Source organism: Peromyscus californicus, unplaced genomic scaffold (genome assembly GCF_007827085.1).
Source record: "Peromyscus californicus insignis strain IS unplaced genomic scaffold, ASM782708v3 Scaffold_17__1_contigs__length_78620276, whole genome shotgun sequence".
Lineage (NCBI taxonomy): Eukaryota > Metazoa > Chordata > Mammalia > Rodentia > Cricetidae > Peromyscus > Peromyscus californicus.
In genome coordinates this window covers 21213917-21228126 of record NW_026294469.1, presented here as the reverse complement: position 1 = coordinate 21228126, position 14210 = coordinate 21213917, and the positions used below count along the sequence as shown (strand labels likewise).

At 41.6% G+C, this 14210-nt stretch overlaps 1 protein-coding gene across 3 annotated transcripts in view; it reads left to right on the top strand.

The window, feature by feature from the left end:
• The first annotated feature begins 11502 nt into the window (after window positions 1–11502).
• Window positions 11503–14210, top strand: part of Slc25a46 (solute carrier family 25 member 46) — a 33415-nt gene continuing 30707 nt past the window's right edge. Inside the window, exon 1 of one of the 3 annotated variants that reach the window (XM_052741752.1) lies at window positions 11503–11527. In XM_052741752.1, the coding sequence (XP_052597712.1) occupies window positions 11518–11527 (10 nt within the window). In that variant the 5' untranslated portion in view covers window positions 11503–11517. Of the gene's footprint in view, window positions 11528–11601; window positions 12424–14210 lie in introns of those variants that run through there. The other 2 variants (XM_052741750.1, XM_052741751.1) reach the window with 2 other exon arrangements.

The window sequence follows — 14210 nt, the reverse complement described above, 5'->3', positions numbered from 1 at the left end:
ATACAGATAACACACCACGGAAGCTATAGGCTCTACAAGCCATCTGCCTATCACTCGAGCAATTTGACACCCACATCCCACAATCACACCAAGTTTGAAGGAGCACCCACCTACCTAAGATACAGACATTTCTCAATCTATCTGAATAAAGAAGAGTCCAAACTCAACACGGAAGTGAACTCTTTGGCTTTAAAAAGCTCAGAACGAGCAGGGTTAATATCCTGATGGACCAATAACAATTCACATAGACAGTCCAATACATGTCAACTCATTGTGCCTGAATGTTTTTCCCAAAACATCTGGTCACATATATTTCACATACGAATGCATGTACACACACATACACACACACACACACACACACACACACACACACACACACACACACACACACACCTCTCAGTAAATATTAAGATATCCTACAGGGAAGAGAGGTGAGGTTTGATTTTTACATCATATAAAATGCCATCAGGACCAATGTCAACCTACCAATCCGATGCAACTAAACACAGGACTGGGAAGAGATGAGCACCATCTACTACCAAAAGCCAGCTCCTGCATACCTACATCCTTCCACACGACTATGGTACACAATCCACCTGCTCCTCATGTGCGGTGGTTTGACTTGGGTCCTCCAAGTCATTTCTAACGAATGGGTCTGGAGAGATGGCTCAGTATTTAAGAGCAAATACTATTCTTCCACAGAACCCACATTTGATTTCCAGCACCCATATTAGGTAACTCACAACCCCCTGTAACTCCAACTCCAGGGTGATCCAACTCCTCTGTCTTCTGCAGTTACCTGCACTCATGTGCATATACTTACACACAGACACACAATTACAATATTTTATAAGACAATAATAAATGGGGAAATATCAGAGTACTAGCAAGCAGAATAAAACATGTCTAGTGGGAATCACCAGAGGAGAAAAGAAAGTAGTAGAGAGGATATGTTATGTGAAGAAGTGCCTGAAAACTTGGAATTGTTAACAATATCTTTTATTATTAGTATAGCTAATGAAGAAACTCAAGGAATTTCAACGTAAACTCAGACCTATCCTGATGCTCCTTAAAACCAAAGTTTGAAAGCAGACAATAATGAAGAAACCCTTGTTGCTGTTCTAAGACAGGGATTTGCCATTTAGCTCAGGCTAGACAGAAACTTGCAGCGATCCTGGCTTAGGTTCCCCAGTGCTTGAGAACAGGTTTGTGTCATCATAGCTAGGTCAAAAGTGAATCTTGAGTACAGCAGTGTAAGAGACAGCAACACAGGCAAAGACCAGCACTAAGATAGTAAGGGTGTCTGCCGCCAGGGCTTTCAGAGACCAGAAGAGAGCGGGCAAATGGAGGCAAAGTGGTAAGCAGTTCGGGTGATTCCTGCCAACCATTTTACAGTCATGCATATGTCCAAAAGGGAACTGTGCTATTTGGCTGCACTCTGTGCATGTGGCTTCTGAAAAATGTGTGCTTTATATGGTTAGAGGAAATCACTTAAGCATGGGTTTAACTCATGCTTCCTGCAGGTACCATTTCTTTGGCATTATTTCAAAATGGGCATTTGACCTCTCTCAAGACACTTCCTGGGGCTTCCAGGCATTTCATCTTGATTGAAAAAGGAAAAAAGAAAAAAATAAAGAAAATCCAAGTATTCTGATCTTGGTAAACTGAACTTTACACTCAACAGTAATTTAAAGAATGCCCCAAAACAAAATCACTGTCACTAGATTCAGGGGAAATGGGACTAATGTTGCTAAAGACTTCCTGAGCACCAGCCTTTAAAAGCTGGGTTTTACCTGTGAACCTCAGGCAATGTATGTAGCACTCTGTTTATTAATAGCCAACTCCAATCTGTCAACTCCTTAACCCATTACAGAGGCAGCTACTTAGCCTCACATCTACATAAATAAAAGATAAAACAGCACACTGCTACTATAAATCACACAAAATACAGAACATTGGATCACATAGACATTGACACATATGTGAACTTTAAATCCTGGATAGAGAGCACTAGGTAAATTCTTAATTCTGAAATCACATTCTCAACCTTTTTTTTTTTTTTTTTTACAGTAGTAATTTCTGGTTTTATTGAAAAATCCAACAGGTTCCTTACTCCCATCACAAAACAATCAGGTCCCAACAGAAGGTGAATGTCAACACATAGCCAAAGCATCACTCCTGCACCATGTATTTTGTGTATCAAGAAGCACACACAGAAGAAGCTTAAAAACTCTTCAAACAGCCGGGTGGCGGTGGCACACAGCTTTAATCTCAGGAGTCAGGAGGCAGAGCCAAGGCGGATCTCTGTGAGTTCGAGGCCAGCCTGTTGAGATCTAGGACAGGCACCAAAACTATACAGAGAAACCTTGTCTTGAAAAACCAAAAAAACCCACAAAAAAACAAAAAAACAAAACAAAAAACCGCTTCAAACAGTTTAGTTCTGGAAACTGAAGGGGCCAGTTACCCTATCTATCTCTCATGTGCAGCTTCAGTAGTCCACGTCCCAGTCTGGGCCTCTGTTGTACACCAGCCTGGGCCTCTGTTGTACACCAGCCTGGGCCTCTGTTACACACCAGCCTGGGCCTCTGTTACACACCAGCCTGGGCCTCTGTTGTACACCAGTCACTGGGATGCAGGTGCATGTGGCTGCAATGTTGGTTGAGTATAAAAGCAGACACACCAAAAAGGGGGACATGAAGTTTGGGAAGGCCTGTTTGGGGTAATTTGGGGGAAAGTATGTGGAGGATATGGGTGTAGATATGATCACACTTTGTTGTGTATATGTATGAAATTCAAGACTGAAGACACTATTATTAAAAAACAGATGCATCATAGTGGGAGAAGCCTGGAATTCCATCTCAGGAGGCTGAGACAGCAGGATCTTAAGTTCCTATCCATCTAGGGCTACACACTGAGACTCTGTTTTAAAGATGAAAAGCCAAAAGCAACCTACCCAAGCCCAAATACATATATTACTTTGCTTCTCTGTTGTTGTGAGAAAACACTGACCAAAAGTAATGTAGGGGACGAGAGGGTTGCTTCATCTCACAGGTTATAGCCCCTCATCAATGGAAGCAAAGACCACGGGGAACACTGCTGACTGCCTTGCTCTCTATATTATCGAAGCCTACTTTCTTAGATATCCCAGGACCACCTACATCAGACTGGACCCTCCCATATCAATCAGCAAGCAAGAAAATACCCCAGAGATATGCCCATAGGCCAACCTGACAAAGGTAATTCCTCTCCTGAGCTTTCCTCTTCCCAGGTGACTCTAGTTTGGCAAGTTGTGACAAATTGGCAAGAACTACTAATAAGACATATTAAAGTCTTTGCCTACATTTTCATACTGTCCCTTTTGCTACTTAAAACCTTGCATAAAACAGATAATGCATATTTTTGATCGCAAACATTGCATATTGAGATTATGAATCACAAATTATTTAATTAATAAACATTCTCCTAAAATGCAAACATTCTTCTCTCTCTCCTATACATGGATTCCTTTAAGCGAATCACCACAATAGAAACACATTTGCAGTCAATTCCTTCCTAGGTTCTTAGTGACCAGGGTGCTAAGGAAAAGTGCCATACACTTCTCCCTTTAAATTGCTTTTGGCTCACTGGAATGGCTTTATTATACACTGATTATTTCAACTGACAGTCCCTCCGGGTCAGCTGTTGCCTCACACCATTTTGTCCTTTCCCATTAGCATGAACTATATCCAGACATCCTAATTCCAGACAGTTTGGAAGGAAAGGATGAACTGCCTTTCCAGGGACCCCTGCAATGGCCTCAACACTGTAAAGCCTTTCCCTCAAATCTTCCTTGACCACAGATCCACTTATCTTTCTGAAAATACAAATCTCAGCCCACACTCTATTAAGAATGCAAAGTATAGCCGGGCGGTGGTGGCGCACGCCTTTAATCCCAGCACTCGGGAGGCAGAGGCAGGCGGATCTCTGTGAGTTCGAGGCCAGCCTGGTCTCCAAAGCGAGTACCAGGAAAGGCGCAAAGCTACACAGAGAAACCCTGTCTCGAAAAACCAAAAAAAAAAAACAAAAAAAAAAAAAAAAAGAATGCAAAGTATAAACTAAAAATTCCTTTTTCCCTGATGGTCCTTTCCACATTATAGCATTGCTGCTGATTCCATCCAAATGTGAAGTTTAGGGGGCTGGAGAGATGGCTCACCAGTTAAGAGTACTGACTGCTCTTTTAGAGAACTGGGGTTCAATTCCCAGCACCCACATGGAGGCTCACAATTGGCAGTAGCTCCAGTCCCAGGGTATCTGATGTTTTCTTCTGTCCCCCGGGAGTACTACAAGCAAGTGGTACACAGACCTACAAGCAATCCATACTTACATGAATTCAAAACACCCCTACGCATAAAATAAATCAATTAGTAATTTAATAAAAAAAGGTGATGCATAGACCTGATGTATGTACCTCAGTGGCACACACAAAAACCAGCACATGAATTCAAATGTATCTGGAGAAAAGACTTCACGGGGTGTACTGCTTCAGTTTAGCTGCTTGTGGCTCAGCTTCGGGATCCTAAACCCACCTTGTTAATGCAAGCCCCACCCCATTCCAGTGAGCCTCATGTCCCTACAACACGGTGCTTGAGAAGGAGCTGAGGAGGCACAAAGCTACACAGAGAAACCCTGTCTCAAAAAAAAGAGAAGGAGCTGAGGGTTCTACATCTTGATCTTTGGGCAGCAGGAAGTGAACTGTGTGCCACACTGGACACAGCTTGAGCATAGGAGACCTCAAGGCCCACCCCCACAGTGACACACTTCCTCCAACAAGGCCACACCTACTCCAACAAAGCCACACCTTCTAATAATGTCACTCCCTATGGGGGGCATTTTCTTTCAAACCACCACAGTTCATAAGAGACAGTGTTTCTATTCTTTGCCTGTTTTGGGTATTTGGCTTCAAAGAATGGATGAGGAGGGATACTGTCAGCTTCTGTGCCCTGAAGTGACTGTAGGGAATTGAGGGCAGGGGCTGAAACACAGTGATAGCGCTCTTGACTTCCACATATGATGCCCTAGGGTCAATCCCTGACACTGCCCAAATGAAAAACAGGGGAGTTAGTACAATTTCTTCCCTAAATATCTGGAGGAATTTGCCATTTGTTCCTATACAGTACATCTGGCTGGGCATGGCAGTACACACCTATAATCCCAGCACTCAGGAGGCAGAGGCAGGTGGATGTCTGTGAGTTTTAGACCAGCCTATTCTACATGGAGAGTCTCAGGCCAGTCAGGGAGGCCTTGGATAAAAAACAACCAACCAACCAACCAAACAAACAAAAGGCCAGGTAATTGGCTTAGCATGTACAGGTGCTTGCTGCCCAGCATGATAATCTGGGTTCAATCCCCTGGACCAACATGATGGAAGGAGAGAACTGACTTCCTTAAGTTATCTTCTGACCTCTACAGGTAAACAGTAGCAGACACACTCCCAAACATATACATACATGTATACACACACATATATATATATTTGTATATATGTGTGTGTATACATGTATATATATATATATATATATATATACGTCTAATTTTAATAATAAAAATGTCAAAGTGATTGGCACCTGAAGAATGACACCCAAGGATGTCCTCTTACTTTCACAAGTATGCACATGCAGATAGACCTTCTCAAACATACTCTGCGCCATGAGAGTCACTGCCTTGTGGTAGCATACACGGGTAGACATAAATGCAGAATGGTCATGAACCCCAAACCTCAAGAATATGTAGTGGGCACTCAGCTCTTAACCATCTCATCAGTCTCTAGCTCAGTGCTTAATTTATTTTGTTGTTGTTTGTTTGGTTTTGATTTTATTACTTGCTTTGTTGGTGGATGTTTTCCCTGCATGTCTGTCTGTACATGCCTGGTACATGTAGGACCCTTAGAATTGGAGTTACAGATGGTTGTTGGCTGCCCTGTGGGTGTACTAGAACTTGAATTCATATCTCCAGTAAGGGAAGCTGAGCCAACTCTCCAGCTCCTCTATTTTCTAAATATTTTTAAATCTTTTTGAAATTATAATTATAATTTCAATCTAATTACATCAATATAATATACTTACATAATTTCTCTCCCTTCTTTCCCCCCACCAACCCCTCCCAGGTACCTTCCTCTTGCTCTCTCTCAATTCCTTGTTAGTTTGCTTTTGAGACAGACTCACTCTGTAGCCCAGGCAGACCTCCAACTCTCAGTCTGCCTCATCCACCTGGGAGCACAGGTGTGCGCCATCAAATGCAGCTGAAAGTTGGGCTTTTGCTATTGTTCTTGTTGTTGTTTGTTTATTCTTTTGAGACAGGGTCTCCTTTGGCTGCACACACTAGCCTGTAATTCACAGTATCCCTCTTGTTTCAGTTTCCATATTACAGTTGTGTGCCCCCATGTGGGATGTGACTGGAAGTTTTAACAGGACAGTAAAGGCTGAAAAGATGGCTCTGAGGTTAAGATTGAGTTCTGAGTATCGGATACAGAAGACATAGTTCTGTTTCCTGTACCCAGGTCAAAACAACCTGTAATGCTCACTCCAAGGAACCAATGACTCGGGCCTCTCTGGGAACCTGCACTCACGAATACATATCCACACACATACACATATCCACAATTTAAAAATAACAAATATTTATTTAACAAATATCGCTGGTCCTGGTGGCACAAGCCTTTAATCCCAGCACTTGGGAAGCAGAGACAGGTGGATCTTTATGAGTTTGAGGCCAGTTTGATCTATATAGAGTTCTAGGACAGCCAGGGCTACACAGAGAAACCCTGTCTCAAAACAAAACAAAAAGGCCAAACAAACAAACAACAACAAAAAAACATTAAAAAGTAAAATAACTATAACAGACAAACACTTTTCAATAACAAGTTTACTATTAATAGTTTCAACCCCCCAATCAAAAGACACTGTTTAGTTGATTGGATTGAGAAACAAAATCCATCTTTCTGTTGCTTTATCTTTAAGGATAGGCACCACCTAAAGGTGGAAGGATGGTAAAAAGTACTCCAAGCAAATGGGATGGGGAAGCGAGCGGGCTTGCCATCTTAATACTGACAGAATACATCTCAAAATGAAACTGATCAGAAGAGATAAAGTGAATACTTTATTCTAAATAGGGAAACAATTACCCAAGAAGACAATACAATCATATATATATGACTGTTTTATATATATGTATATTTGTATTGTATTATACATATTACTATATTATATATAATTGTCTTATATATGATTGTAATATATATATATATATACACTCTGGTGGATCCAATTTCATAAAATGTATACTACTAAAATTAAAAATAAAGATTAACATTGAAGAGGCCTAACTTAACATTAGTGCAGCCATAACAGGAGGCAGACTAACAGTACTGGGACTAGGCTTCACCCTTACAACAACCAGGAAAACCCACAGACTGTACCCTGCAGGGCACCAATCAGAATTGAGACAAACAAGTACTAGATGCTCCAGAACTTTAAGGATAGCTTACATAACTTATATATAGATCGCCAATTTCCTTGCAGCAACACCAGTACCAATCTCTATTTGACAAGACTTCTGTGCCCTACTTCTGCCCAATCAGGAGTTCAACCCCCATCTGAATCCTGAATCCCCCTACCTCCTCATCCTTTACTCCTTAAAAACTGTGCCATAACTGAGTTCAGGGCTCTCCCTGATCCAACCACTGCGTCGGAATGAATGGGGAGCCCAAGCTCAAGCTTGCAATAAAGGCTCTTTGCTTTTGCATATGAACTTAGACTCCTGGTGGTCTCTGGAGGGCTCATGACATGGGCATAACAACATCAACACATTAATAATTTGTGATTCCAATACCTCACATGCTCCAATAGACAGGTCATCTGTACAAAAATTTAGAGAAACATCAGACAAAAATGATATCACACATCGAATAGAACAGATATCTACAGAATATTCTATTCGAATGGTAAAGAATATACCATCTACACAGTCACCCATTGAAGTTTCTCGTAAAAAAATGTTCTGGGACACACAAATCTTAAAAGAAAATTTAAATAACTTCAGAAAAATTTAAATAACTCTGTGTATCCCATCTGACCATAATGGAATAAAACTTAAAATCAATAGCAAACCAAACTATAGTGAGTACACAAACTCATGAAGATTAAATAACTCATTATTAAATGTTGACTGGGTCAAACAAAAATCAAGAAAGAAATTTAAAAATTCCTGGAACTAAATGAAAATGAAAGCATAACACAACAAAATCTCTGGGACAAGTTAAAAGCAGTTCTAGGAGAAAAATTTATAGGCTTAAGTGCTTACATTACAAAATCAGAAAGAGCAAAATAAATACTTAATAATGTGACTTTAAGAATTTAGAGACACAATAACAAAACAAAACTAATACCAAGAAGACAGCAAGAGATAGTAAAAATCAGAACAGAAATGAATGAAATAAAAACATATTGATGTTATATCTTCTTTGAAGGTCTGGTAGAATTCTGAACTGAATTCATCTAGCCCAGGGCTGTAGCTCCCACTTCATCTTTTTTTTTTTTTTGTTTTGTTTTTTTTTTTTTTTTTTTTTTTGAGACAGGGTTTCTCTGTGTAGCTTTGGAGCCTCGCCTGGAACTCACTCTGTAGACTAGGCTAGCCTCAAACTCACAGAGATCTGCCCGGCTCTGCCTCCTGAGTGCTGGGATTAAAGGTGTGCGCCACCACCGCCCGGCCCCACTTCATCTTGATTAACTTCTGTGGGTTAGATTTTCCAGACTGGCAGGATACAAATTTTTAAAAATAATGACACAGAGACGTCTTATTAATTATGAATGCTTAGGCTTGTTTCTAATGCCTGTTAATATTCATTTAAATATAATCTTTAAACCTCCTGAGTCTAATCTTTTCTTAAATTGCCTTCATAACTGGAGACAAAGTTACTGGCATATTTTCACAGCAGCTTGGGCTGGCTTACTAAACTCAGGAAGCATTCACTCCTGCCCCATACAAACACTAGGTCCGTCTTTCTAAAATAAGGCCACATCATTCCTCCACTCTCAAGAAAACCTCAGTGTAATCCAGCTTGCCTGTGAGACACGGCTGTACTCTCTTCAACTCTCGTGTGCTTTATTTTCCAATTAATCTTTTACTTTTTATTGTATTCACCAATACTTTAAAGAAACAAGGAAATAAAATGCCAACGTACAATTACACATCTTCTGATTACTTTTAGGGCCCACCCTCATTTTTATCACTTTTAGCCTGCTCAGCTTGCTACCTAGCTTGTTGCCTGAACCTCATTCTTATTTGGCCTGGAAATTTTTTTTTTAAAGATTTATTTATTTACTATGTACACAGAAGAGCGAACCAGATCTCATTACAGATGGTTGTGAGCCACCATGTGGGTGCTGGGAATTGAACTCAGGACCTCTGGAAGAGCAGTCAGTGCTCTTAACCTCTGAACCATCTCGCCAGCCCTTGGCCTGGAAATTTTAATCCCAGGGAATTAAATGTGGTTTCCTCCTTTGCTTCATTTGATCCCCCACTTCAAAGGCCAGTTCTTCAGAGAGGGCTATCTTCCAGAACAAATACTCTATAAAGGCTACATTACCACTCAGTTTTTTCAAAGTATCATTTGACATTACTTTATGTTTGCTCCATTATTGACACTGTGTGTGGGCATGTGTACATCTGCTGTTTGTCTCCCTTAACGGTATGTCTGGCTTATTTAACATTGTATCTCTATTATTTAAAACAGTATGGGGGGGTGTGCAAGTGACTCCTGGATAAAGCACTTGATGGGTGAGTGTGAAGACAGGAGTTCAGATGGCCAGCAGCCAAATAAAGGCAAGTAGGTGTGGCGGCTGCCTGCAATCTCAATACTCAGTAGGTAGAGGCAGGCAAGATGGCTAGCTAGATTATCTGCAAATTGGCAAGCTCCTGTTTAGTAAGAAGCTATACTTCAATAAATAAAGTGGAGATCAATTGATTAAGACAGCTAATATCCACTTAGGACCTCTACATGCATGTGCACTTATGTCCACATATACACATGCAAAAAAAAAATCACACACAAAAAACCAAACAGTATCTATCCCAAAACAAATGATCTATATTTTAATTAATGATCTGTATTGATATTTCACTTAATGATTAGTAGGTTAGTGATTATTTAAGCTATTAATGATTAATAATGATTAGTAAGTTAATAATGATTTGTTATTTAGAGCTCTGTAGTTTTTCTTGTTGGCAAGTATGTCATAAGCACATGCATATTATATAAGCTCTAAGCACGTGTAGGGCACAGATGTTATATTTACTTCCTAAAATTTAAGAGTTTAAAAGACAACAAATTACCAAACTACTCTCCTTAAAAAAATTGTTATATTTTTATAACCACTTCTTATGTGAGATATACTTCTTTTCCTCTGGAACACCAACGTGCATTTTTGTATAAAGACTGACATTTATTGTTTTGCTTTGGTCTGAGATTGGGTTTCGACTTGTAATCGAGACTGGCTGGGTACTCCTGGCATTCCTCCTGTTCAGCCTCCTGAGTGCCTGGCCAAGACTGCCATTTTAACTGATGAAAGGTGACTGTTCATGTAAAATGATTCATTGCTGGAAGACATAATTTATGTGATTACTCACCTGTTTCATTTTAAAATAGCCTCTTCATGTTCTTTGCTTATATTTATACTGATTCACTGTCATTTATTGGCAATAGCTCTTTGTAGTGTCTAAGCCATTCTAAAATGTCATTTCCCAGTTTGTCATTTATCTTTTAATGTTAACTACAACTGTTTTTAATTTACCAAATTTAAAATTTATAGTAAAATTAATACTATTTCCCAATTCCGTAAAAGGCTTTTAGGTTTGCTGTTGGATTAGAAAGTCTTCCAATTTACTTCATAAAAATATCCACATATTTTCTTCCAGTTTTTTTAAACAAGGAAGATTATAGTGCGATACAGCTGTTATTTGTGAGTAATGACTTTTATGCTTTGTTTCCCCTCAGCTGGCTCCTGAAATATAATTCATTCTCTCTCTATTTTCAAGGATGTGAAATTGTGACATGCTACATTTCTGTATTGAAACTCACTCTCCTACTCCTTAAAACACACTATCAAACATACAGAAATCTCTAGGGCCTGAGAGCCAAGTTCTTCCTTTCATCAAGTTGAGGAAAAGAGATTCTTTTTTTTTTTTTGTCGTGTCCAATAGTGAGTTGATATTAGCACTCAAGGAATACTAGCTCAAGAGACGCATCACATTTTGGTAAGTCACAAGATAACCGAATTCAAGAAATGCCAAGTTGCCCAAAAAGTTGATTATCCCTTTAAACGAAGGTTCATGGCTTTTCAGGGCAATACGTCAGGGTTCTCTTCTGAACGCCCTCAGATTATTCTAAGCGTTCAGTTGGGAAGAAGGCTCAGGAAGAAGCCATGCAAAACGCAATCAGATTTATTGAGAGCCACCCAGCCTCAAGTCCCCAAGAGGTTAATGAAAACAGGTAGTGGGGGGAATCAACAGAAGTCTTAATGGCGGGGCGGGGGGGGGCGGGGAATGTTCAGTGACAACGCTGTAATCTCAGTTCCCTAAGTTATTTAGATACATCAGAAAAAAGAAAACTGTTTACAGTTGCCTTGTGGCCTTAGAAAAGTTAAACACTTAATTCCTGTGCCGTAGAGGGCAGTACGTATTCTTTCTTGACTTGTACTTTGCTAGTGCCTGGTGGCCCATACAGCGGAAGACAAAGGGAGACTTAATGATACTCTTGCCCTCATGCGGGGTTCCCATGGGAAGGGTGAGGCACCTGGGTGAGGGGAGACGGCCTGTTCCAACAGGCCGAGGTCATCGGGGGCTGCTGCATCGTGCGAAGCATCCCTGAAAGCAGGGGACACACATCGCATCTTCTCCTTCCAGCCTAAGACCGCTGCCGCGTCTCCTTAGCAACCAAATCGGGAAGCAGAGCTTCTAGGCGGAGTCACGTGCTCCCCGGACTTCCGGGTTCCAGCCGTGACTTCCGGTTGTCACTCTCCTGACGCGCGGCGACTGCGGCGGGGACGCGGTGGAGGCCTGGGCTCGGTGGGCCGGCCCCTCTCGTCCTCGTCCGCCCGTCCGAGATGCATCCGCGGCGCCCTGAAGGCTTCGATGGCCTGGGCTACCGGGGAGGCGTGCGGGACGATCCGGCTTTCGGCGGCCCCTTCCACGCGCGCGCCTTCGGCTCCGGGACCGACCTGGGCCATTGGGTGACGACTCCCCCGGACATCCCGGGCAGCCGCAATCTGCACTGGGGCGAAAAGAGCCCTTCGTACGGCGTGCCGTCCGCGCCCACGACGCTCGAGGGCCCCGCGGAGGAGCCCTTTCCCAGCGGCGGTGAGGGCCCGCGGCCCGGCCCGAGCAGCGGTGAGGGGTGCGGGGCCCCGCCGGGCGGGTGGGCCGGCGGACTCCGGAAGCGCGCGCAGGGCCCGCCTAGGTCCTTGCACACGCAACCACACCCTCTGCCCTCCTTTCGTCCTCTGCCCCGAAGCGAGCCTCTTGTGCACGTGATTTGTGCTCTGGGATCACCACACTAGGTGACATCAACATAGCCTAGGATGCATGGGTAGGAGTGTTTAGGAGCCCGGGAGCGTTGCCACCGGTGGCCTGAAGCAGGAAAGAAATATACTGTTGTCTGATTCACTCTGGCAGGTGGATTTTCTTGATTTGGTTGATGGACTCCTATCTTTGTGTTTTGGAAAGATGCCTTTTAGCTCAGGCAGATTTGGATTTGGAGCCTGGCTCTACCAATCATAAATTTAACCATTTTTCTTCTGATCCCTCGTTAAGACTTGTCGAATGACATAATTTTTACGAGTGCTAAATAAAATGAATAACAGTATAATATTGTAAACATGCATAGTAGGATAATTATTTTTCTTCACTTACCCTTTCCACAGGGGAGTATGGTTTTAGATCGCAAATCCATACCTCGTGGCAGTTTTCTCGTCTTCTGACCTAAAACCTCCACTTAGAGTTTGGCAACACTGCTATAACTTGGCTTTGTAAGCAGTTACTTTTTATGTGAGCTTCAATTGCAACAACTGCATGGACAACATACGTTTCAAATCTGTTTTATTTTGGTATGCAAATAGCTGACTCCATTCTCTGGGAATGACAAATTGTATCATTACGTATTAAACATGCTATACATAATCGTGATACTCATTCCTTAGTTTTTACTTGGAGTGCAGAAGTGCTTGATTGAACTGGAAGATCCTGATTATTAGTAAGCACCTGAGGAGGTGAAGGAGGATGAATGACTCACTCGTCCAGTGTCATACAATTAAGCGCTGGGCTGTTGTCTCTCATTTCTTTCATTGTGTTGTACTGGTCCCAGAATAGTGCTGCAAAACCCTTTTGAATGAAGCTCTAAATGAAGTGATTCAAACCACAAGTATCACTGCTGTAAAGTTACTACCTTAGGCAGGGAAGTTTTTAAATCTTAAATTACATCTTGCTAGTTCCAATGAGGGGAAACTTGCTAACACAACGAGTTGATTTTGAAGCTGTTACCAAGTGACTGAGTAAAACTTTGCAACAAGGAGAGCCTCATGTAATTAACAGCATTAAGCCTTCCTAAACCTTTCATACATGTCATTTTTTCTTTAGTATTTGAGAATGTAAATAACCACACAAAAGAAAGTACTTCAGTATGACCAAAGAAGCTTTCCAGCTTGTATATCTTTCAAGGTGAAGTGGGCAGTTTTCCCCAGGAACATGCATGCTTACATGGCCTATTGTAAGAGAGTATTCTCATCATAAAGGGTCATTGCTTTATATGAAATGACAGAGGGAAGAGAGAATGGTCTGTTACGAATGCTGCTATTTAATGTCTTCTCCCCTGGCTAGATTGCTCCTAGGATTTGGGATTCTTTATTCAGGAGAAAGACTTCTATTTTGACATGTGCATAGGAGTTTTCAGCTGTTAGCTTTTCAGCAGTGCTATAGACAGGAGCACATATGTACCTAGGGTTCTACCAGATAGACTGGATTAAACAGCTATTCGAAAACTATTTGCATCTTAAGATCATAGGGAGTAGCTGTACTTAACCTATACTGATAACATTAAGTACTCTCAGATGAACACTTTTGAGCTATTTTACATACAACTATTGTCCCTCAGTAGTAGTAGATTACTAATTGTACAGCAC